Here is a 24,549-nt window from a genome sequence, read left to right as displayed (position 1 = left end):
CCTCACAGGGTGTCTGTTGTGGGGAGGGGAAGGGAAGGCGATTGTAAGCTGGTTTGATTCTACCTTAAGTGGTAGAGAAAGTCGTCATATAAAAACCAACTCTTCTTCTTCTTCTCGTTCTCCCTTCCTTCACCTTTGTCCTTCCCACAATAACCCTGTGATGTGGGTTAAGCTGAGAAAGTGTGATCAGCCCAAGTCACTCAGCGAGCTCCCTTGCCAGTGTGGGGGCTCGAACTGGGGTCTCCCAAACGCTAGTCTGATGCTCTAACCACTGCACCATGATATGTGTACTTGGACTGGCAGCAGCTTCCTGGGGTCTTGGGGAGACAAAAGGTCTTCCCCCTGGCCACTACCTGAGATTCCTTGAAAGGGAAGTGCTGGAGATGCAGCCAGGGGTTTCGTGCTTGCAAAACAGAGGTGCTGCCACTGACCTGGGGGAGGGGCTTCGGCTCAGTGGTAGAGCATCTGCTTGGCATGCTGAAGGTCCCAGGTTCAATCCCCGGCATCTCCAGTTAAAGGGACCAGGCAAGTAGGTGATGTGAAAGACCTCTACCTGAGACCCTGGAGAGCCGATGCCGGTCTGAGTAGACAATACTGACTTTGATGGACCAAGGGTCTGATTCAGTATAGAGTAGCTTCATGTGTTCATTTGACCTGCAACCTTTCGGCAAGATCTGTGCCCCCAGGCTGCTGTATACCTGGACCACCATTCTGTGACCCAGCTGGCAGCGCTCGCCACGGCTCTCCAAGTTCCAGGCTTTTGGCCCGCTCTGCCTGAAATCCTTTTGCCTGCAAAACAAGTCCTCTGCAGCTGCTCTCTAGCCTGACCAGCATGGCCTTAGGAAAGGGGGCAGGGATGTGCGGTCTCTGTCGTGTCTTCTGCCACTCACTCCGTTCTTTGCTGCTGTCCCCGTGCCCCTTCCAGCTGTGGACCACGCCAGTTGCTCCCTGCGGTTAGAGGAAGAGAACGGGCTGGTGGAAGGCAAGCCGGACTTCCTCTCCTTCTCTCCAGAGATGGTGGCCGAACAGTTCACGCTGATGGATGCCGTGAGTGTTTGGACTCTTTTGGTGCACTGCCAGCCCTGGCCGGTCCCTCTCTTTGCCAGTGGGCAGGGGGAGCCCTTTGTTGCCAACTTCTCCAAGTCACCCCCTTGCCTCTGTGCCTCCCTTCCAGGAGCTCTTTAAGAAGGTGATGCCTTACCATTGCCTGGGCTGCATTTGGTCCCAGCGGGACAAGAAGGGCAAGGAGCACTTAGCCCCGACCATCCGGGCCACCGTCTCGCAGTTCAACAGGGTCACCAACTGCGTCATCGCCACCTGCCTCGGGGACCGGGCGCTGAAGCCACAGCAGAGGGCCAGAGTGGTGGAGCACTGGATCGAGGTGGCTCGGGTACGCTTGATGCCTATAACCTTTTCCCTGCCAACTAGGGTTGCCAACCACCAGGTGGTAGTAATCACAAACAGCTACAAGTGCTAATTGGAAGAACATGGTGCTTTTTAAGACCATTTGTACATAATTATTGTGGTGTTCTGCCCTACCACCAGGTGGTAGTAATCACAAACGGCTACAAGTGCTAATTGGAAGACCATGGTGCTTTTTAAGACCATTTGTACATAATTATTGTGGTGTTCTGCTCAACTTGGGTTGTGCTTATTAGAACTATTCTGAATATATATTTTCTAATAGCAATAACATTGTTGTTATCATCTTTTTTTGCACAACATTTACTGGTGCTTTTGCTTTGAATTGCTATAACCACCAGGTGGTGGCCGGAGATCTCCCACTATTACAACTGACCTCCAGACAATAGAGATCAGTTCCCCTTGAGAAAATGGCCGCTTTGGCAATTGGACTCTATGTCATTGAAGTCCCTCCCCTCCCCAAACCTCGCCTTCCTCAGGCTCCGCCCCAAAAACCTCCCGCTGGTGGCGAAGAGGGACCTGGCAACCCTACTGCCAACAGTGGGATTTGAGCTGGGAATCCAGTAGAAGCCTTTGAGTTTGGAGTCTGGAGGCTTTAAATAGTCCATTTTAATTACAGGTTTATTCCTTATCCAGACTGCTTGGGACTAGAAGTGATCTGTATTTCGGAATATTTTGGAATTTTTGCATATAAATGATGAGATATATTGGGGATGGGACCCAAGTCGAAACACGAAATGTTATATATATATATATATATATATATATATATATATACACACACACACACACACACACACACACACACACACACACACACACACACACACACACTCATAGCCTGGTAAAGCACCAGGTCATTCCTGACCCATGGGGTGAAGTCACATCCCGACGTTTCCTAGGCAGACTCTGTCTATGGGGTGGTTTGCCAGTGCCTTCCCCAGTCATCTTCCCTTTACCCCCAGCAAGCTGGGTACTCATTTTACCAACCTAGGAAGGATGGAAGGCTGAGTCAGCCTTGAGCCGGCTACCTGAAACCGACTGCCGTCGGGATCGAACTCAGGTCATGATCGGAGCTTTTGACTGCATTACTGCAGCTTACCACTCTGCACCACGGGGCTCCCTGAATGTAATTTTAAATAATATTTTTAATAATTTTGTGTACATCAAACCGTCAATGGCACTGCTGAGGGCCTGTGAGTAACGCCTGCATGCCGGCTCAGTCCAGATATCGGATGTCTGGATAAGGAATACTCAACCTGTATTTGTTTTATTTATTTGTTAGATTTGTATGCCGCCCATTCCTGACTTGGTCAGGCTCTGAGTGGCTCACAACAAAAATACAATACAATAAAAATACCATATATTAAATACGATTAAAATTAATTTACATCAATTAACACAGATGCCGTCAAACTATAAGCAGTAAGAAGCAGTTTCGGGCAGCCATCCAGAGGGAGATCTCAACCAAACAATAGCAACCCCTGGTCAAAAACGAAGGAAGGGGAGAGGGAGGCCAGCAGAATGGAAACTGTCGCTGCCCTTAACCATATGCCTGGTGGAACAGCTTGGTCTTACAGGCCCTGCAGAACTGTTTTAAGTCCCGCAGAGCCCTCACTAGGCTTAGTGTCCACCAGGCTGGGGCCAGAGCTAAAAAGTTGAAGAAAGCTGGATACTTTTCAGGCCGGGGATTACCCGTAGGTTCTCTCCAGCAGGGAGGGTTTTCCCCCCATTTTGTTTGATTGATTAAACGTAGAGGGGCACATTCAACAGAGACTGCCTCTGCTCCACCTTCCCAAAGTGCTGTGGTGGGCTTAGGGGATGCCCCCCCATCTTGTACAGCTCCTAGGTGCACATAGTCCTGTCTAGTCTTCCCTCTTTCCACTCAGATGATGTGAAAAAAAACCACCTTGAGTTTGTGAATTTAGGCCAAGCAAGGAAATCGCTGAGATGTGTGGTTTGTTCTGATTGCAACATCTGGGTGACTTGGACATAAGTTGCTGGAGATCTCGTTCCTAGCCCGTACGAGGACTTCATCCTGTGGGTGGGCCGGTCTCCTCTTCACCGCTGTGTTAACTCTTGCGTCTGTCTTGTGTTCCCCCAGGAATGCCGGATTTTGAAGAACTTCTCTTCCCTGCGTGCCATTCTGTCCGCCCTGCAGTGCAATGCGGTGCACAGGCTGAAGAAGACGTGGGATGAGGTGTCGCGGTGAGTTTGGCGGGAGGGATCCCCCCCTTGGGTGTGACCCTCCTCCAAGTCTCCAACGCAGACCCCTTTTGCACTGGGGGTGCCCCATCAGCCCTCCCCTCAACCCACCGTCTACAGTTTTGGGAGATTAATAGCGGCCTGCCTTCCCAAAGCAGAGTGATAGTTGAGATCCCTGAAATAACAAGACCTCTTTTGACGCTGAAAATGCTGAGTTTTACACCTCTCCACCCTCAATAGGGAGAGCTTCCGCACTTTCCACGAACTGTCGGAAATCTTCTCTGATGAGAATAACCACTCGTTGAGCCGGGAGCTCCTCATCAAGGTAAGGGGGCATCAACAGACCGGGTCAGCTCTCGGTGTCCATCAGGTCAAAAACCTGTTTCTCACACTATAGGTAAAGGTAGTCCCCTGGACAAGCACCAGGTCGTTACTGACCCATGGGGTGATGTCACATCACAACGTTTACTAGGCAGACTATGTTTACGGGGTGGTTTGCCAGGGTCTTCCCCAGTCATCTGCACTTTACCCCCAGCAAGCTGGGTGCTCATTTTACCAACCTAGGAAGGATGGAAGTTGAGGTGGCTACCTGAAACCGACTTCCGTCAGGATTGAACTCAGGTTGTGAGCAGAGCTTGGACTGCAGTACTGCAGCTTACCACTCTGCACCACGGAGCTCTGCCAGCGTGGTGTAGTGGTGGTTTACAGCTGTGGACTCTAATCTGGAGAACCGGGTTTGATTCCCCACTCCTCCACATGAGCGGTGGACAATAATCTGGTGAACTGGATTTCCCACTCCTCCACATGAAGCCAGCTGGGTGACCTTGGGCAAGTCACACTCTCTCAGCCCCACCTACCTCACAGGCTGTCTGTTGTGGGGAGGGGAAATGAAGGTGATTGTAAGCAGGTTTGATTCTTCCTTCTCTTAAGTGGTAGAGAAAGATGGGATATAAAAATAACTCTTCTTCTACTTCTTCTCTCACCTCACCTGGGATAATCTGTTGTGTAAGAGCGGGTGGGATACAAGAGGTCCTCCTTATTTATTAATTCTTTATCTCATTTATACTCCCACTTTCCTCCCCAATGAAGGCCCTAAGGTGCTTACGCCCTCCTCCTCTCCTGCAGTTTATCCTCACAACAACCCTGCGAAGTAGGCTAGGTCGGGAGCATGTGACTAGCCCAAGATCACCCAGCAAGCTTCTATGGCAGAGTTGGGATTGGAACCTGGGTTTCCCAGCTCCCGAGCCAACGCTCTTAACCACTACGCCACGCTGTTACTTTTCCTGGAATGTCGAGCTGTGCCTTTTGGTGGCGGCTGAGACACGCAAGCGCTCCCCCCACCCCCCCACCCCGCAAACTCCCCTGGATCCAAAGAATGTGTTTCACGGTTCAGGAATGGCTGGTTTCCCCTTTCAGGCTCCGGTGCCCAGCTGCCTGAGGCTGAGCGCTTACAGCTGGCCGGTCTGCTTCATTTCAGAGGCTTGGGCGGCTCCCAGCCTTGACAGCCCAGGAATCCCCCATGAGGGCAAGAGATAAGCAGCGGAGGGGAACGCCCAGGGAGACCTGGCCTGCCGACAGAGGGATTCCCTACCCTTATCTCCATGCAGCAGAGGGAGCAGCTGGCGGCAGCGAATTTCCCAGCCTCCCTCCTGACTGCGTTGTTTGCCTCGCAACCCGCGTCATAACTGTGGAGTTTGGCAGGCCTCCTTTGACTGTACAGCTCTCCCTAAGCTGGGACCTTTAAACGGATGACACCTGGGAGAGAGCCAGCGCGGTGTAGTGGTTAAGAGCGGTGGTTTGGAGCGGTGGACTCTGAGCTGGAGAACCGGGTTTGAGTCACATTCCTCCACATGAGTGGCGGACGCTAATCTGGTGAACCGGGTTGGTTTCCCCACTCCTCCACATGAAGCCAGCTGGGTGACATTGGGCTAGTCACAGCTCTCTCCGCCCCACCTACCTCACAGGGTGTCTGTTGTGGGGAGGGGAAGGGAAGGTGATTGTAAGCTGGTTTGATTCTTCCTTAAGTGGTACAGAAAGACAGCATATAAAAACCTCCTTCTTCTAACCGTGGGTGTTAAATTGTGGCTGGTATGCCGGTTCTTGACCTGACCTGGATGGCCCAGGCCATCCTCATCAGATCTCGGCTGCTAAGCAGGGTCAGCCCTCGTTAGGATTTGTATGGGAGACCACCGAGGAAGTCCAGGGTTGCTGCGCAGTGGTAGGCCATGGCAAACCAACTCTGAACAGCTCTAGCCTTGAAAACCCTACAAAGTCACCATAATCCGGCTGTGACTTGACAGGGCTTTCTTTTCTTTTCTTTTCTTTTCTTTTCTTTTCTTTTCTTTTCTTTTCTTTTCTTTGTTTTTGGTAGAAAAGAGCCAGAGTCCAGTAGCACCTTAAAGACTAACACAATTTCTGGCAGGGTATCAGCTTTCTTGAGCCACAGCCCACTTCTGCAGAAGTGTTAGTTTTATTACATCTTACATAACAATACATTTCAAGATAGTATCGATCTTGCATCCAGGTTTCTTGAGTACATTAACTCTAAAATTTAACTTTAAAATTAAATGCAAATCGCAAGCAGCGTTCCGTGGATTTCAGGCTTTATTAGTTGCAACCCCAGCAGAGTATCTGTGAACTTGCCTTCCATGTTTCCTTATCTGTTATTTTTTTCTCTGGAAATCCAGGAGGGGACCTCTAAGTTTGCCACACTGGAGATCAACCCCAAGAGGGCTCAGAAGCGGCAACAGCAGCAGCGAGAGATGGTGAGCCCCCTATGTATGTTCCTTGTCCCAAAACAGACCCAGAGATCCATCCGGTCCAGGATGCTCCCCCTTGCCATGCAGAAGAAGGGGATTGGTCCGCCCTGTGCCCATAAATGCTTTGTGTGCCAGGGCGTTGGCCCTGGGACCTTCTGCGGGCAAAGTGGCTGAGCCGCGGCCCACTCCTGCAATCTTGGCAGGTTCTTTGCTGTGATGGTTTTGACCATCCGAATCATAGAATCATAGAGTTGGAAGGTACCACCAAGGTCATCTAGTCCAACCCCCTGCACAATGCAGGAAATTCACAACTACCTCCCCCCACACACACACCCAGTGACCCCTACTCCACACCCAGAAGATGGCAAAAAAAACCCTCCAGGATCCCTGGCCAATCTGGTCTGGAGGAAAATTGCTTTCTGACCCCAAAGTGGCGATCGGCACTACCCTGGGCATGCAAGAAAGGGCCAACGCTGATGCAGCCCTTCCTGCCCTCCCTCTCGTGATCTGCCTAAGGTCATAGAATCAGCATTGCTGACAGATGACCATCTAGTCTCTGCTTAAAAACCTCCAGGGAAGGAGAGCTCACCACCTCCCGAGGAAGCCTGTTCCACAGAGGAACCGCTCTAACTGTTAAAAATTCTTCCTAATGTCTAGACGGAAACTCTTTTGATCAACCTGTTGGTTCTGGTCCGACCTTTTAGGGCAACAGAAAACAACTCAGCACCATCCTCTATATCTGTCTAACTTGGAATTCCTTGGCTTGCCGATGTTTTAAGCAGACGTTCTTTCCTAGCCCTGCTGCCCCAAGGACCTTCTTACTAGGGAGTTTGGAGGTCAAATGTGGGCCTTCTGCATGCAGAGCGTTGTGCTTTGGTCCTCCCTCCTCTGGCCATGTTGGGGCCTCTCCGGCCACAGTGGTTTATGATCTTAACCCTCACTCTCCCATTACAGGGGGTCATGCAAGGCACCATCCCATACCTGGGCACTTTCCTCACTGACTTGGTGATGCTGGACACAGCCATGAAGGACTACTTGGATGTAGGTACCACCTACCCTGGCCCCACCACCAGCTCTTTTAACCCTCTGGATTAAAAAAAAAATCTTCTGTGTCAGTCTCTGCTCAGTCTGTTGCACCTATTTAACAGTGGCTTTTGCAAAACAAATGGCATCCCACCAACACAACGCAACGTTTTGCAGAATCCAGGGGAAGAGATTGTGTAATCGCTGCTGGCTTCCTCTCCTCTTCTTCAGCAGTAGATTGAAGGGCCTGCCCTGCACTTCGATGCCCTTCAGTTTTTTCTTTAGCCCTGTCGTTCCAAGAGTGACATACTCAGACCCACCAGGAAGGCCCCTGACTCTGATTCTCCTTCAAAGGTAGAGAAAGTCAGCATATAAAAACCAACTCTTCTTCCCTTTGAGCACAAAGGCTTCATTTAGCCTCTGTGGCTAGTGGTCTTTTCTAGATCATGTCACCTGGTGTCAGACCTCAGCACCTCGTCGTGTTTCTTGCATAGGGAACTTCACTCCAGACGTAGTCGCGAGTTTAAAGTTTTATTAAGAAAGCCAGTGAGTTTAGCAAGTCATAGAAACTTAAGGCTAGAATACAGGCATGGGGAAATATTGGTACATTTATAGGGTACATACAATGAAGTTGATTATGTTCAGGGTACAATACAAAAGGACGAGGAGTGGCAGAGTTGTCTTAATAGTTCAGATACAAGGAAACAATACAGAAGTAAACTGCCGGTAACTACTTAAGAAAACGCATACAAGAATTTAACGCGTGCAATAGCTAGACGATCTCCAGGGCTCCCAGGCATTGTTCTGCGGGACCTGGTATCATACTAACGATTACTTGGGCGGGTCTCCATTGTGGTGCAGATACCGGATGGGGGACAGAGTGCAAACGGGGAAGGACGGAGCGAACTAAAACTCCATTTTGTTCATGTGAGGAACCATCATGTTTTATCCGGGATCGACAGAAAGCCTTAGCTGACACCTGGGAATTTGTGTAGAGAAAACTGGCGTATAAGAGCCAACTTTTCTTCTTCTTCTTCTTCTTCTGTTGTGAGGCAAACATGTTAATTTGAATATTTGATGTGAACCTCCCTTGTGTTGGATACCTATAAATTACCAGGACGGCCGGCGATTTGTAATGATCTGCTTTTTTATCTCTTTCAGGGGGGTCTGATCAACTTTGAGAAAAGGAGGAAGGTGAGGGCTTTTCATGGAGATCTAGAAACTCGTCTTCTGTTTTTCCTTATAAACAAAAGCTAGATTCCGGATTTTGCTCTGTATTTGGTGTGTGCTTAGCATAGATCAAGTCCGGGAAGGGTGAATGATTTGGCGTCAAGGGTCCTTTTCCTCTTGGGAGACAAACAGATTCTCCAAAGTGGAAGTTTACTTTTCACCTTTCAAGGGTGTGCCAGGACAACTTTTGCTCACTGCGTCACGGGCAGGCCTCTGCCACAGATGACAGACTGTAAATTTCTTGGCTGGGCCTCCTGTTCTCCACTAAACCATCAAGGGGCCGGGCAGCCATCTGAGATACCACAAGCACCGGGCTAATGGGCTGAGTTTGGACGTCAGTCGTTTCTTCCTGATCCCTTCAAGGAAAGGAGGAAGGAGAGGGGAACTAGAAAACCTGGGCTGGATTTCCTTTCCTTTTATTTCAGGCTCATCTGACCAAAGGTCTTGAGCACAACGTGCATAGGATAAAATAATTTTAACATTATGGATGATTAAAATGTACAACAGCAGCAACTTTAAATTCTTAAAATACTTGAAACACTTTAAAATTAAAATCACAATAACCAAGAGCTGAGTTACTTTACAGGCATAACAGTAACTACAATAATAATATCACTAGTTAACAATTAGTTAGCCTTGTCTTGCCTTTAAGGAAACTATTATTACCAGATATTTCGCGACACATTTGGTTATTTCTGGGTCAGCATCACCCAACAGAAATGGTACCATCCAAGAGTCAACAGGAAGATACCTTGATAAAATGGGCACAACCCAGGCTGGGCTGGATTTGCCAAGCAAGCTCTCTATAAAAGGGCTATTACTTTCCCAGCAAAAGAATCTCGGGCTGGTTGCATTCCTGCATTGACCACCAGGTTTTGAGTCCAGTCGCACCTGAGAGACCAGCCAGATTTTCAGGGTATAAACCTTCGAGGGTCAAAGCTCCTTTTGTCAGCCTCTTGAAAGCTCATACCCCGAAAATCTTGTTGGTCTCTTAAGGTGCTTCTGGACTCAAATCTAGCTGTTCAACTGCACACCAGCAGGGCCATCCTCTGAAACTATCTGCATTGACCAAAAGCATTCTTTTCTTTACGTTTGTTGATGTTATACACCTCCTGAAATGCTGGACACCATATGCAAGGTGTGAGCTGTGAGCCATTATTTTAAGGCACATGGATGAACTATTTTAACATAAAGCCACACAGAATAAAAGGCTTTTATATATTTTTTTACCTTGTACGACATATGTCAGGATGCGTATTGTAAAATTGTGTAGGTATGACAACTAAGGGAGCCCCTTGGCACAGAGTGGTAAGCTGCTGTACTGCAGTCCAAGCTCTGCTCACGACCTGAGTTCAATCCCAACGGAAGTTGGTTTCAGGTAGCCGGCTCGAGGTTGACTCAGCCTTCCATTCTTCCGAGGTCGGTGAAATGAGTACCCAGCTTGCTGGGAGTAAAGGGAAGATGACTGGGGAATTCACTGGCAAACCACCCTGTAAACAAAGTCTGCCTAGCAAATGTCAGGATGTGACGTCACCCCATGGGTTAGGAATGACCCGGTGCTTGCACAGGGGACCTTTACCTTTATGACAACTAAGGAAGGCCGAAACGCATCTGGTCAGATTTTGGTCATTTTATGTACTAACTGTTATGTGTTGGTAATATTTGTAACTATGTTTGTGCTGTTTAGGAAGCCTGTATATTAGGCCCTGCGTTTTAAAATACAATTGTGCACAATCTATAATAAAAACAGATGTATTGGTTGCTATATTAGATAGTGGTTTTCCCTTGACCAAAAGTTTGCAAGAGGAGATGGAAGATGCTCAGGGTCTAGCTTTACGGGCTAAGGTTAGCGCAGAAACTGGGCCCTCCAGACAGCTGCTCCCATGATGGTTGCCAGTGATTGAGCGTGCAGGTCGGGAAGTGATGGGAAATGGAGCATGTCCAGTTCGCGAGGCCTCACTCTCTCTGCTCCCTGCAGGAATTCGAAGTCATTGCCCAGATCAAACTCCTCCAGTCGGCCTGCAACAATTACAGCTTCACGCAAGAGGATCGCTTTGTCGGCTGGTTCCACAGCGTGGATCGGCTCACTGAGGCAGAAAGGTGAGCTCCCCTGCCTTCCATACATTTTGGGGTTCCGGTGTTTTAACAGGGGACTCCTACAGCTGCACCCCTGTCTCTCTCCGGAGCAGGTCCATCACTGATAAAATTAAATCCATAGGGATTTCCTTTGAGGCGTTACTCCCCTTAAACGAGGCGCAAACCTATAGAACCTTAAAACAAAGGATCACAGACATTGGGGAACAAACCCTTCTTGCTAGAGCCACAAGTTCCTGTTCACCACTACCCTATGGTATTCATATGACCCCGAGCTCCCTACCCGATTACTTCTACACTCTGACCTCCCCTTCCTTCAGACTCCTTTTTATGCAAGCCCCCCTAAACATCCTTCCCACGGCCTGGACCAGGGGCAGATATGCCAAGGTCCCCTATGTTAAAAGGCTATGCTTTTGTGCCACCGGCCAAGCCGAAACAGTGACCCACGTTTTGCTACACTGTGAGCACGGCTCACCCTTTCGAGAACAGATTATCGAACCCCTCCTGAAAGATTGCCTTGGCGGCACCGATAAGGAGCTAGTCAGATTTCTCCTAAGTGATAGTCACTCTTAGGTTACTGCAGGAGTTGCCAACTTCCTGGGACTTGTTTTTAAACTTTTTTAAACTACTTTAAACCACGTGCATGATTTTAAGGAAGAGTCTTACTCAAGTTTCAAAACCTCCTTTTATCCTGATATGTGTTTATTTATTTTATGCCAATAAAGGTTTTGATATTGATTGAGGGGGGTCCTACAGCTGTACCCCTGAGTGCTAGAATGTTACCTTTTTCAAACAAAAGGGAGAGGTGGGGCTTTGCTCTTGGGGAACAACTAAGGAGAATCCACAGGGGGTCTTTCGCTTGTTCTGGGCCCAGCAAGGAGAAGCCAAGAGGGTGATGTTGGGCTAGTCACACTCTCTCAGCCCCACCTACCTCACAAGGTGTCTGTTGTGGGGAGGGGAAGGGCAGGTGACTGTAAGCTGGTTTGATTCTCCATTAAGTGGTAGAGAAACTCATCATATAAAAACCAACACTACTTCTTCCATGTAGGGTTGCCAACTCCAGGTTGGGAAATTCCTGGAGATTTGGGGGTGGAGCCTGGGCAGGGTTTGAGGAAGGGAGGGACCTGACCCTCACTGGGGTATAATGCCATAGAGTCCACCCTCCAAAGCTGCCATTTTCTCTATGGGAACTGATCTCTCATCTGGAGATCAGCTGTATTTCTGGGAGTTCTGTAGACCCCATTTGGAGGCTGGCGTCCGTAGCCAAGTCAGCCTCTTTTCCTGTTTTTCTTTCCAGCTACGGCCTCTCCTGTGAGATCGAGCCTCTGTCGGAATCCGCCAGCAACACTCTGAAGGCAAAGAAGAACCCCGGCATCATCAAGCGCTGGAGCGAGTGAGTGTCCCAGGTTTGGGTTCCTCTGTCCAGAGGTCCACCTGGGCTGCAGGACAGGCTGGGCTAAGTTAGCCACAGCAGCGGTTCCCAACCACTGCAAAAACGTCTGCTTCTGGGGGTGGGGGTGCTGCTGCTCACGCCTTTCAGGCACCAAAGAGCACATCTTACTTCACACCCCAGGTCACGGTCACCACTTATCCCAGTGGGGTTGTGCTGATTTTGCGTGACACGGTGAACGGAAGAAGTTAGCTCTGATTCAAAAAAGCTCCTATTGAAATAAATGCAGTTAGTTTAGAACAAAGCTTCTTAAACTGTGGGTAACTGAATGTGGGGGTCACAAAAAAATTTGGCGACAGGATGCAAATTAGTATACAAATTTGCTTTCATCTTTAATAAACGATAACATTATATGCAAACCAAATAATTGTTTTAAAATAAATTTCTTTATGATTTATTATCTGCAAGTGTTTGATTTGTATACCTATTTTATATACCTATATACCCGGGGTCACATAAAAATTTCTCAGGCGAAAAGGGGTAGCGAGTGGAAAAAGCTTAAGAAGCCCTGGGCTAGAAGGTACTGCTGGACTTTTGTTGTATTCTGCCACAACAGACTAGCACGGCTACCCCTCTGCCATCCTATGCATAGTTACATAGGCATAAGCCCCCATAGTGGCTCAGTGGTAGACCATCTGCTTGGTAAGCAGAAGGTCCCAGGTTCAATCCCCAGCGTCGCCAGTTAAAAGGACTAGGCAGGTAGGTGATGTGAAAAACCCCTGCCTGAGACCCTGGAGAGCCGCTGCCCTGGAGTAGACAATACTGACTTTGATGGACCAAGGGTTTGATTCAGTATAAGACAACTTTGTGTGTTCAAAGCCCTGACATGGGTGACCTAGGAAATATTTGAAGCTGGAGCCTGGCAGATTACCTGGTTGAGTGCTGTGACCAGGGTTGCCTCCTGAACCGTTTGGTTACTGAGGATATTATGACGAATCTTCTCTTATAAGGATGCTGAAGTGGTCGTATGCTGAGCATGTGTGCAGTGTCTTGTCTCCTCTTTTCTGATGGTGCTTTTTTTGCCCTTTTCCTGCAGCCGGCAAGCCCCCAGCACGGAGCCCTGTGCCGGCGGCAGCTCCCACTCCAAGTCCTTCGACCAGCTTAAGTGCGGGCCGTACCTGTGCAGCGGGGACACGGCCGACTCGGTCAGCGTCACATCTGCTGGCTCCAGCAGCTCCGACGTGGAAGAGATCAACATCAGCTTCATCCCCGAGTCCCCTGACGGCCAGGAGAAGAAGGTACAGGACAGCGGCTCGCTGGGCTCCACTCGCGCCCAGGGGGGCAGGTGGCAGGTGCGCCCCACATTGGGGAAGAGGCTGACTTACTCTTGGGGAGGGGGGAAATAGGGAGGCGTGGGGTGAATGCCTTTGCAGCAGCTGGAGTCCAAAAATGGGTACAGCCTTTTCTTTATTATTATTACAGTCCACAACCAGTAGGAATATAAAGGAAACATTACTTACAGAAAGAATAAAATTTTTGTACAAATGATCTTGTTAAAACACAGGGTAGTCCTAACGGATACCTACTAAAATGACACAAACCTAGAATAATAAAATCATAGAGTTGGAAGGGACCACCAGGGTCATCTAGTCCAACCCTCTGCACAGTGTAGGAAATTCCAAACTACCTCCCCCCACACACACCCAGTGACCCCTACTCCATGACCAGAAGATGGCCAAGATGCCCTCCCTCTCATCATCTGCTTAAGGTAATAGAATCAGCATTGCTGACAGATGGCCATCTAACCTCTTCTTAAAACCTCCAGGGAAGGAGAGCTCACCACCTCCCGAGGAAGCCTGTTCCACAGAGGAACCGCTCTAACTGTTAGAAAATTCTTCCTAATATTTAGACGGAAACTCTTTTCATTTAATTTCAACCCGTTGGTTCTGGTCCGACCTTCTGGGGCAACAGAAGGGGCAATTGTCGGCAATTAAACACTGCAACATTTCTCTTGGGGAAATACTAGAGATTAAGTCATTTCAGGGACTCAGATCTCTGCCACTCGTCAGGATTAAAGGCCCTTCTCAATTTTTCTGTGATTACAGACCTGGGTGCAAAACCTGGCAACCAATCGTGTTGTTTGGTGGTTCTTATCTGACAGAAGATATTCAAGTCTAATCTTGTTAGATCTTCCAGGAAACATTTCTAGCAATGGTCCGATAGTTTTGCTACGAATTTTATTGTGTAAGGTACACTAGAAGAACAGATGCTCGATCGATTCTATTTCCTTTTGTGGGCAAACACATAGTCTCTGTTCATAAGGGGTGCAGCCTTTTAGTCCAAGACTTCCTGTCCTGTGAGAGCCACTAGGGGGAAGGCTGCTGCTTGGTGCAAAGGTGAGGAGGGGTGGAGCCTATCTGAACTCCTCCTGCATTCAAAATGCAGAATGCTGTGGCTAGACCTGTGGTTGGGCTCAGTTATTGGGAGCAAGTGACCCCAATACTCCAGCAATTACACTGGCTACTGATCTGCTCCTGAGCCCAGTTCGAGGTGTTGGGAGGGGCTGTGGCTCAGTGGTAGAACATCTGCTTGGCATGCAGAAGGTCCCAGGTTCAATCCCCAGCGTCTCTAAAAGGGGCCGGGCAAGTAGGTGATGTGAAAGACCCCTGCCTGAGACCCTGAAGAGCCGCTGTAATGATCCCCTTTTAAGGCATATCGCATTAGGCAAGAGTACTTACTTTTGGGTCCATTCAACAGCTTTTATTTGTATAACATTAACAGGCCCTAGCTATTGCTCACAGCAACCTCAACTAAACTATAAACTGGTAACAAGAACTCTCTTGTTACCAGTTTTTAGTTTAGTTGATGTTGAACCCTCTGGGATCTAACTAATGGTATAGTCTGCTCCTCCCCCATTATCTATAGGAGTTAGTTAGATCCCAGAGGGTTCTACCTATAGACAATGGGAGAGGAGCAGACTATGCCATTATACACATATATAACAGTAAATAATACCACAGCCGGTCTGAGTAGACAATATTGACTTTGATGGGCCAAGGGTCTGATTCAGTTGAAGGCAGCTTCATATGTTCATGTGCTCGTGTGTTCCTTTAAAGCCCTATATGATTTAGGACCGAGGCATCTGAAAAAAATGTCTTCTCCTATATGTTCCTTCCCGGGAGCAAAGATCACAGGAAGAGGCCCTCCTGACTGCCCCATCAATCAAAGTAGCTCAATTGGTGGGTCCGCAAGAGAGGGCCTTTTCAGTCCCAGCCCCACAATTATGGAACAAACCACCCTAAAGAGGTGCGTCTGGCCCTTCACTTTCAGCCTTCAGGAGGCAGTTGATTTATTTAGGACGGCTTTTGACTAATTTAGTTTTTATTTATTGGCAGTCCTAAGATATTAAATTATGGTCTTCTATTTGTTTTTTATCTTTATTGTTTTACCTATATTGCAAGCCTCCTTGAGTTCTGCAAGGTAGAAAGGCGGCTAATAAATGTTTTAAATAAACAAAGTAAATAAAGTCAAGGGGGAGGAGCCTGTGTGCTGTGGTTAGAAATTAGAAGTGTGCGTGCAGCTAAAGCCCCCACCCCCCAATATCTTTTCAGTATTTTCTGAGTATTTTTTAACCAATTAAAAATGGTGGCAATAAAGGGAGTCAGAAAAGTGGATCACAAATAACGCCAATTTTTTCAGTGTTACCCCCCCTCCCTCCCTCCTCTTTACTTACCTGAGTCAGATCCACGCTGCATGCCAGCTCGGACCTCCATGTGGGTTTGGGTTTAATAAACCCGAAAATTTTCAAAATATTCGAAAAGCCGAAACCATTATATTCTGATTTTTTTGAAAATTTCTGGGTTTACTAAACCTGAACCTGAAAAATACCGGGTGGGGGGGGAGCTGCACAGCCCTATTAGACATTGCTTTATGGACATGTATCTTGCCACATTATTTGTCAATCATGTTTGACAAATCCCGCCCTTCCTCACAAGAGTTCAGGGTAAAATTCCTGATTCCGCCCTCTTCCATTTTATCCTCCTGACAACCCTCTAAAAACTCTAGCCACTGCCCCACAATGGCTCAGTTACCCCTCTAGATGTCCAGGGGCTTAGGCTAGGGGTCCCCAACCATTTTGAGCCTTCAGGCACATTTGAAATTCAGGCAAAGGATGGTGGGTGCAGTCACAAAATGGCAAGGAGGGAGGTCAGGTATAACCCTAATAGTAACTCTTCGGCGTGTCAGGCAGAAGCTGTATTTAACTAGTTGCCTTTTACAGTGAACATATTGTTTTAAAATGTTTTTTTGCATACGCTCAGCTTACTGTCAGTCACACAATGAAGTTAACAAAATTGCATTTACCTGTAACTGTTGTTCATCTAGTGGTCTTCTGTGCAGGCACACATTGGGACTGCGCAGAAGCCCCGTCGATGAACCTTGTGTTGTGGTGGCAGCTGCTGCTGAAGCAACATTTTAAAAATCTGCACAGCCAATCGGAAGCCCTGCTGGGCAAAAGACCCACCTGGTGCCCACCTGCTTTCTAAAAACACTTGGTGGGCACCAGGAAAGGTTTCGGACAGGCACTGTGGGGGATCCCCGTCTTAGGCTTTGGCTGCAGGTAGGTGCCAAGGAGCACTACCTGTATCAGCTTAGTTTTATTTTCAAAAAGGTTTCCAGGAGGCCCAGAGATATCCAACACATTCTTTGTCAAGTCCTTTAACTTCCCCTCTCCCACCTCCCTTCTGCAGTTCTGGGAGTCCACTTCTCTGTCCTCCTTGGACACATCAGGCATCGGCTCCAGTTCCAGCAGCGCCTCTTCATCCTCGGTGTCCTCCACGCCGGTGCCGGTTTCGCGGACCCACAAGCGCTCCGTCTCGGGCATCTCCAGCTATTCCTCCCTCTCCCTTCCCCTCTACAACCAGCAGGTGGACGACTGCTGCATTATCCGCGTCAGCCTGGCGGTGGACAACGGGAACATGTACAAGAGCATCCTGGTGAGCAAGGGGAGGCAGGCCGGATCACCAAGGGTGGCCAAGGAATGGGGCTGGCACACGTTGAGGTCTGGTAGGGGAGGTGCAGCTGATAGTCATCCTCCCGGTTCCTCCCATGGATGGGCTGTCTAGCTTAGGGGTCCCTAGCCTTTTCGAGCCTGCGGGCACATTTTGAATTCTGACACAGAGTGGCAGACACAGCCACAAAATGGCTGCTGCAGGAGGCGGAGCCGGTCACAAAATGGCTGCTGCAGCTCACTTTCAGTCACCCAGTGAAGATCCTTGTGCTGTGGTGGCAGCTGCGTTTTTAAAAATCTGCCCAGCCAATCAGAAAGGCTTGCTGGGGAAAAGCCTCAGCTGGCCCTGCCACTTGGTGGGTGCCATGATGCCCACAGCGCCATGTTGGGGACCCCTGGTGTCTATAGATGGATCCAATAGAGGATGATAGATGAAAGCAAACCCTTAGACACAATTCCAGCATTGTCACGTGCTGGTGTGCCCAAGAAACCTCCCAGGAAGGGGAGCTGGGCACATAGTAGCAGGCTAGATACTCCATCGTGGGGAGGGGATTACCATGGCTGGAGAACAGGCTTAGCACCCTCTGCAACAACAACCCCCAACTTGATTTTCTCCTCCAGCACTGGTTTTCTCCCGGGAGGAAACGTTGCATGTACGATCTGCCCTGTGTTCTTGCTGCAGCTGCTGCACAGGTTGTCTCATGAACACACGCTCCCATCTGCCCAGCATAATGATGGGCATTTTGCTAATTGTTGTTTATAACCACTATTGGCGCTTAGCTACTGGCCTGGCTTCACTCTATGCTTGGAAAAGAACTGGTATTCTGTGCCAAAGACATAAGAACATAAGAAAAGCCATGCTGGATCAGACCAAGGCCCATCATGTCCTGCAGTCTGTTCACACAGTGGCCAACCAGGTGCCTCTAGGAAGCCCCCAAACAAGACGACTGCAGCAGCATTATCCTGCCTGTGTTTCATAGCACCTAATGTAATAGGCAAGACAGCTGCGTTCTGCCCGCTCCCTAATTTAGATGCCCTCTGGGAAATCACCCTTTTTCTCCCAGTTTTGCTGTTTCTGCCTGGGGTCACAGGCAGAGGCCGGGAGCTCTGAAGCGGCTTCTGAGATGTCCCACTTTTCAGACACCACTTTGCAGCTTTGAGGGGCTAGGAACAAGCTTAGTTGAAGAGGCAAGCTATGACTCTCAGCTAAATGCTGGGCCCATTTCTACTGCCTGGCCTTGTGCAGAATGGCAGTGTGGATAAAATCCTGCCCATGGTGTGCTTGGAATAAATGGGCATTCCTTCACTCGGGATTCCAGTAAAATAAATCCAGACACAACTTTGTGTCTGTGATGCTTTTAGCTGAGCCAGAGTGGTGTATTGGTTTAAGTGTCAGATTAGGACCTGGGAGACTCGAATCGCTGGGTGACCTTTGGCCAGTCACATTCAGTCTAACCTACCTTACAGGGTTGCTGTGAGGATAAAATGGAGGAGAGGAGAACAACGTAAGCCACTTCGGGTCCCCACTGGGGAGAAATGCAGGGTATAAATGAAGTCAATAAAGAAACGCACCAAAGCATCTCAAGTGAGGCCCCAAAATTGTGCTGGTATTGGGAGAGGAATCAAATCTCTCCTCATGGGTTAAGAGACGAACTTAGGCAAAACAAAAGACAAAAACTACTGTGTGTGTGTTAAGTGCTGTCAAGTCGCTTCCGACTCATGGCGACCCTATGAATCAATGTCCTCCAAAATGTCCTATCTTTAACAGCCTTGCTCAGGTCTTGCAAACTGAGGGCTGTGGCTTCCTTTATAGAGTCAATCCATCTCTTGTTGGGTCTTCCTCTTTTCCTGCTGTCTTCCACTTTTCCTAGCATTATTGTATTTTCCAATGACTCTGGTCTTCTCATGACCAAAGTATGACAGCCTCAGTTTAGTCATTTTAGCTTCTAGGGCCAGTTCAGGCTTGATTTGATCTAGAACCCACTGATTTGTTGTTGTTTTTGGGTGGTCCACGGTATCCGTAACACTCTCCTCCAACACCATATTTCAAACGAATCTACTTTCTTCCTATCTGCTTTCTTAATTGTCCAGCTCTTACACCCATATGTAGTAAAAAGGAACATGATGGCATGAATTAACTTGATCTTGGTGGCCAGTGACACATCCTTACACTTCAGAATCTTTTCTAGCTCCTTCATGGCGGCCCTTCCCAGTCTCAATCTCCTTCTGATTTCTTGGCTGCAATCTCCCTTTTGATTGATGGTGGAGCCAAGGAATAGGGAAGGAAACTGTTATTGGGGTTCTTTGTCTTTTAAAACCCATCGGTTGCATTAAGGATCCCTGAAACTTCTGCCAACTTGGCTCTTGGATGCAGAATCATCTGTTATTTTGTACCGAATGTTCCAGGTGACGAGCCAGGACAAGACACCGGTGGTGATCCGGAAGGCCATGGCAAAGCACAACCTGGACGGGGACCGGCCGGAGGACTACGAGCTCATTCAGATCATCTCAGAGGAGAGAGGTATGGTTGGGCCTGGAGCCCCAGATGTGGCTGGTGGTTTCCAAGCTGTAGGTGGTTTCTCACCTCTCCCACGTCTGTACACTGCCCCCAAGCTTCTCTTGGGCTGAGGCCCCTGGATATTTCTGGTCCAGGCCTGCTATTCCCTTGCCCCCAGCAGGCGCTTCCGCACCACCGCTCAGCTGGCCACTGGGAGAGAAAAATGGCAGGAAATACTGATGGAGCTCCCTGTGCACCGGAAGTGAAGTCAGCACGTCGCCAGGGATGCGCTGGCATTTGGACAAAAAGTCCAAATGCTGGAGCAACCCCGGTGACATGCTGACATCACTGTCGGGCGCACAGGGAGTAATAATGTCAGTGACATCATGATGTCATCTGCGAGGGCCCCTATCACCAGTAAGTCCCTCGTGCCAGTTGCCAGACCGTGCCGGATTCATCTTACTTTGAGGCCAAATTTATCCACAGGTCACTTCTTGCCTGATTAACCCTGTGTAGTTCAACCCGAAAGGAGGTGCAGACAACCATTGGCCCAAGCAAATTGAGAGGAGCTATGTGGGAAGGCAAACTATCTCCTGGCCTGCAACATTCAATGGCACTAGAGCGAATTGTTGTTGTTGTTTGCTAGCTTGGCTTGTGAAGCAAAGTCTCTCCTCCCTGGAAATATTGATAGTGCAAATCTGTTTGCAGATCCTACTGGGACAGAGTGCTTAGCCTCCTTCTTAGGCCAGTCTGAGGTAAACTTGCTTACTTTAAAAAACGCCAAAAACTAGGCAGATGACCAAAGAACACAAGCAAAGAGGGCAACCTTTTTATGATACATATTGATGTTTAGAAACATGTTTTTAGACAGAGTTATTAAGAATAATTTATAGTTAAAAAAGAAGAAGAAGAGATTATTTGAATAAAAAGGGGAGTGGCATAAGTAAAAGAAAGTTATAATAGGTAAAAGATTTAAAGGAGTATTAGAGCGAAGAACTGATGTAGTATTAGAGAATTGTATTAGATGGCGGAAATAAGGACATTAATAGACAAGAGAGACATCAAGTCCCTAATTCTGTGTAGGATGATGAAGTAGTCCATGTGCCGGTGAAAAGTAGTGAATGTAATTCTATTTTCCTTTCCCCATTTCCCCTTTTTCCTTTGTATTTTGAAAAACATAATAAAAAAATTAAATAATAAAAAACCCCTAGGCAGTATGTATTTCCTGAACATGCACAGAGTGTCTCTACATCAGGGGTGTCAAACATACGGCCCGGGGGCTGGATCTGGCCTCTTGAGAGCTTTTACCTGGCCCGTGAGCCAGCCACGCCCCCCACTCCCAATCCGTGCTCGCCAGCCCACTGTGAGCTCACAAGCCGACGCAGCCCCTCTCCCCGCCCCCAAACAGCCTGGCCCGACCAAGTGACATTTATGTCATATCTGGCCCTCATAACAAATGAGTTCTCTCTACATGGTTAGAATTCAATACAGGCTCCTTCTGGGGGTCAGGGCAGGGTGCCAAAGCCCCCGCACTTCTCTTTTCAGAAACAAAGCACTTGACATACTTCAGGGAATGCAGGGGAAAAGAAATTGCAATTTTTAAAATAACTTTGGAGCTCACAAGCTGGAGCCATCTTCCTGATCCGAATAATCAGCATAGGTGGGGAAAGGGGTCTCACATGAAGCTCCCTTATACTGAATCAGTATTGTCTGACCAGCAGCAGCTCTCCAGGGTCTCAGGCAGGGGTCTTTTGCATCACCTACTTGCCTAGTCCCGTTAACTGGAGATGCCAGGGATTGAACCTGGGACCTTCTGCATGCCAAACAGATGCTCTCCCACTGAGCTATGGCCCCTCCCCAAGCCCAGCTTCCTTACTTTTTGGCATTTCCATGAACTCTTGGCCAGCCCCGCCCTAGGAGTTGACGTTTTCTCTCTCGCTCCGCCCTCTCTCTTCTAGAACTCAAGATCCCGGACAACGCCAATGTCTTCTACGCCATGAACTCCGCAGCCAATTATGACTTTGTGCTGAAGAAGCGGGGCTTCTCCAAAGCGGTGAAGATTAAGCACGGCTCCAGCTCCACCCTGCCCAGGATGAAACAGAAGGGCCTCAAGATCGCCAAAGGCATCTTTTGAACCAGGGGAGTGCCCGGGGCTCGGCCTTCCCAGACCAGGCCTGGGGCAGGACTGCTTTTCCACTCTTGGCTGTTGGGTCCATTCGAGTGGGGTTCAGTCTGTCCACCCCTGACAGCGGCAGCTGCTAGAGGTTTGCCTTTCTCTGAGTTGCCACGGCCAGTGGAGCAGGAAGAGGGATCTGAAAACCCTGGACGAAGGCAGGAACGTGGAGGGGTCCCCTCGCGACTGCAGCTCACCCCCATGTTCCTCTTGCTCGGCATTTCTCGCCTTGAATCAGGTCCCTCGTGCACTTTTTTTACGTGGAGGATTTTTATGCCAACCAACCAACCATCCGAGCTACAAACGCCACACCCATTCCACCTGTGGCTGCCTGAAGCCAGAACCCGCCTCTACGCCGTCGGTGCCTTCAGTCTGCGCCACTGAGACCGCTGCCACAAAGGGACATGGTTTTTCTTTCCTACACTACAACAACCAGGAAAGGCGGAAAATTCTGGCCGGGGCCCAGGGGTGGTGGACTGCTTGCCTGCCCTGGAATTGGGCTTTTGCAGGGGGGTAAGTGAATTCAGCATCCTTATCGGAGGCAGTTATTACACTTAGCAACCCACACTTGACTCGGTGGGGAGCAAAGTACATACTTCTCCTCCTCCTCACATGCTGCCTGCAAAGAGCTGCTGTGGGGCCTTGTACGGATTTAACCCCCAGAATCTGGACTCTCTGGGACAGAACGGCTGGCCCCGCTTGGACATGGGAGGGAGTTTTTCTCCTCAGGCCCCAGCACCAAAGATCAAACGTTTTTTTACAGCCAGATCCTTCGGCTGCCCACTTGGCCAGGAATTGGCACTGGAGCGAAAGGAGCCCGTTTCTGTGCAGACTTTGTATATAAAAACTTTGGTGGGAGTCAGGGGAAAGAGAGAGAAGGAGCTTGCTGCTCTGTGGGGCTGCCCTACCTCTCTTTCTTTGCCCCCGCTCTCTTTGGGGACGTGCCACTGCTTCGGTGTTTCAGTGAACTGGCGGCTCGGACGCGGATCGGTGCAGTCCCGTCTTCGGACGTGGTCAGATTTTTGTAAAAACACACATGCGCAACCCCGCCTGAACTTACTATTTTTCCATATTTATTGGTTGTAAATAGACCAGTTGCGTCCGTACATTTTTACTAACACGTGTTTAAAATCCACCAGTAAGCTCTCCTGGTTTTAAACGGAAGACTTCGGGGAGGGGGGTGGGTGAATGGGCAGGGAGACCCCTTCCTTTACAGGGTCCGCTGTTTCAGAAGCTCTAAATGTCTAAACTTTAAAAGGGCTGCAGGGGAAGTATGACTTTTGGGTTCCTGAGCTCTAAAACAACAGCGGAGCTAGAAGTTGAGGCTTTAAAACAAAAACTCTAGCCAGCTGCAGGCTTTAAAACAAAAACTCTGGCCAGCTGTTTTCCAGCAGTGTGGCTCTGGCTCCCAATGGCAGCTTCCCCCACCCAGGTCTTTATGGGGTGGGGGGTGGCAGTGCTGGGAAGGACAGTAAACACCCCCGTGTTCTTTGCTTGCTCATCCTGATGCTGCAAGGGCTAGAATTGAGGCCTGCTAGATCAGTTTCTGTGGAGCAGTTTTGGGCAAAGCAGTCAGGAAAGCGTGAGGGTGGCAAAATTGGGGGGGTGGGAAAGCAGCTGGCTGTCGGAAAGTCATTCTGGGTCTCGTTCTCCTGTGCCTGTTTCTACAAGCAAACCTCCAGCAGTGTTGTTGACTCTCAGGATCCCTGAGGCAGTTAGGGGGATGCTGTGGACTTTTCTTTCCTAAAAAATGCGACTCGCTGAAGTAAACGTTCCTTTGCTTATGAAGGGAGCCGTCGTCTCCCTGAGGGCAGGGGGCGTCGCTTCCCCCCCCCCCCGGGCTGAACTTGAGGCTCACTTCTCTAGGGCTTCACGGTCTTAAAGATGGCCCACCTCGCTAGTGCTCCTTAGAAGACGGCTTTGGCAGGCCCCTTTCATGCTGGCTGGGAGGAAGGGACCCCGGGCCTCTGCTGGAGGCCCTCAGCAGGGATCCTCTCTGTGGATCAGCCAGCCCCGAATCGTGGCTCAGACACCAAGGACGGGGAACTATCTGAACCCGTGGGGGAGGCTGACCTGGATTCGAAGCCCAGCACAGTGCCTACGGCTGCTTAGCTTGAGCCCCTTTTCCCACTTTTAAATTGTGAAGCTTTTAATTACAAGTCAATGCCAACAGCTCTTCTCCTCTCACCCCCCCATTCCCGGTTGGGACGTACACACAGACTCCACAGCATCCTCTCCTAGGCGGGACTGTAAGAATGTATGTATGTATGAAATGTGTAGTTTCCAGGATGTATGTTTTGTAACGGTTTCCATGAAGTATCACACAACCTTGTGTGATGTCTATACCACACTGTAATTAGCCTTTTCAATAAAAGACCACCATTTTGATAGCATTTGCTTGGCTGGGAAGGGGGGGCTGCTTTCTTCCCCCGCAGGAATCTAATGCTTTCTCTACAGTTCACTAAGACCATGTATTACAAAGAGGTTCTTTCCTACTAAGGGATTCGAGAGCAGTGAGCACACCAGCAGTGGCGAAGGAAAGCGGTTGTATGAAATCTCTATAATAATGACATGTCAACAAGTCATAAGAATATAAGGAAGGCCATGCTAGATCAGACCAAAGTCCATCAAGTCCAGCAGTCAGTTCACACAGTGGCCAACCAGGGGCCTTTAGGAAGCCCACAAACAAGACGACTGCAGCAGCACCATCCTGCCTGCACCTAATAGAATAGGCATGCTCCTCTGATG

At 49.0% G+C, this 24,549-nt stretch overlaps 1 protein-coding gene across 4 annotated transcripts in view; it reads left to right on the top strand.

The window, feature by feature from the left end:
- Positions 1 to 21,764, top strand: part of RALGDS (ral guanine nucleotide dissociation stimulator) — a 149,961-nt gene extending 128,197 nt beyond the window's left edge. For 3 of the 4 annotated variants that reach the window (XM_056860495.1, XM_056860493.1, XM_056860492.1), the window contains exons 6-18: positions 926 to 1,047; positions 1,175 to 1,390; positions 3,527 to 3,630; positions 3,868 to 3,952; positions 6,315 to 6,392; positions 7,341 to 7,427; positions 8,571 to 8,603; positions 10,618 to 10,739; positions 12,031 to 12,126; positions 13,220 to 13,475; positions 16,872 to 17,117; positions 19,538 to 19,652; positions 21,587 to 21,764. In XM_056860495.1, coding sequence (XP_056716473.1) covers positions 926 to 1,047; positions 1,175 to 1,390; positions 3,527 to 3,630; positions 3,868 to 3,952; positions 6,315 to 6,392; positions 7,341 to 7,427; positions 8,571 to 8,603; positions 10,618 to 10,739; positions 12,031 to 12,126; positions 13,220 to 13,475; positions 16,872 to 17,117; positions 19,538 to 19,652; positions 21,587 to 21,762 — 1,736 coding nt within the window. In that variant the 3' untranslated portion in view covers positions 21,763 to 21,764. The remainder of the gene's footprint in view (positions 1 to 925; positions 1,048 to 1,174; positions 1,391 to 3,526; positions 3,631 to 3,867; positions 3,953 to 6,314; positions 6,393 to 7,340; positions 7,428 to 8,570; positions 8,604 to 10,617; positions 10,740 to 12,030; positions 12,127 to 13,219; positions 13,476 to 16,871; positions 17,118 to 19,537; positions 19,653 to 21,586) is intronic. The other variant, XM_056860494.1, reaches the window with a different exon arrangement.
- Positions 21,765 to 24,549: the final 2,785 nt, after the last annotated feature.

The sequence above is a fragment of the Euleptes europaea genome, chromosome 14, assembly GCF_029931775.1.
Source record: "Euleptes europaea isolate rEulEur1 chromosome 14, rEulEur1.hap1, whole genome shotgun sequence".
NCBI classification, from domain to species: Eukaryota; Metazoa; Chordata; class Lepidosauria; order Squamata; family Sphaerodactylidae; genus Euleptes; species Euleptes europaea.
This window is presented reverse-complemented; position numbering and strand designations above follow the sequence as displayed.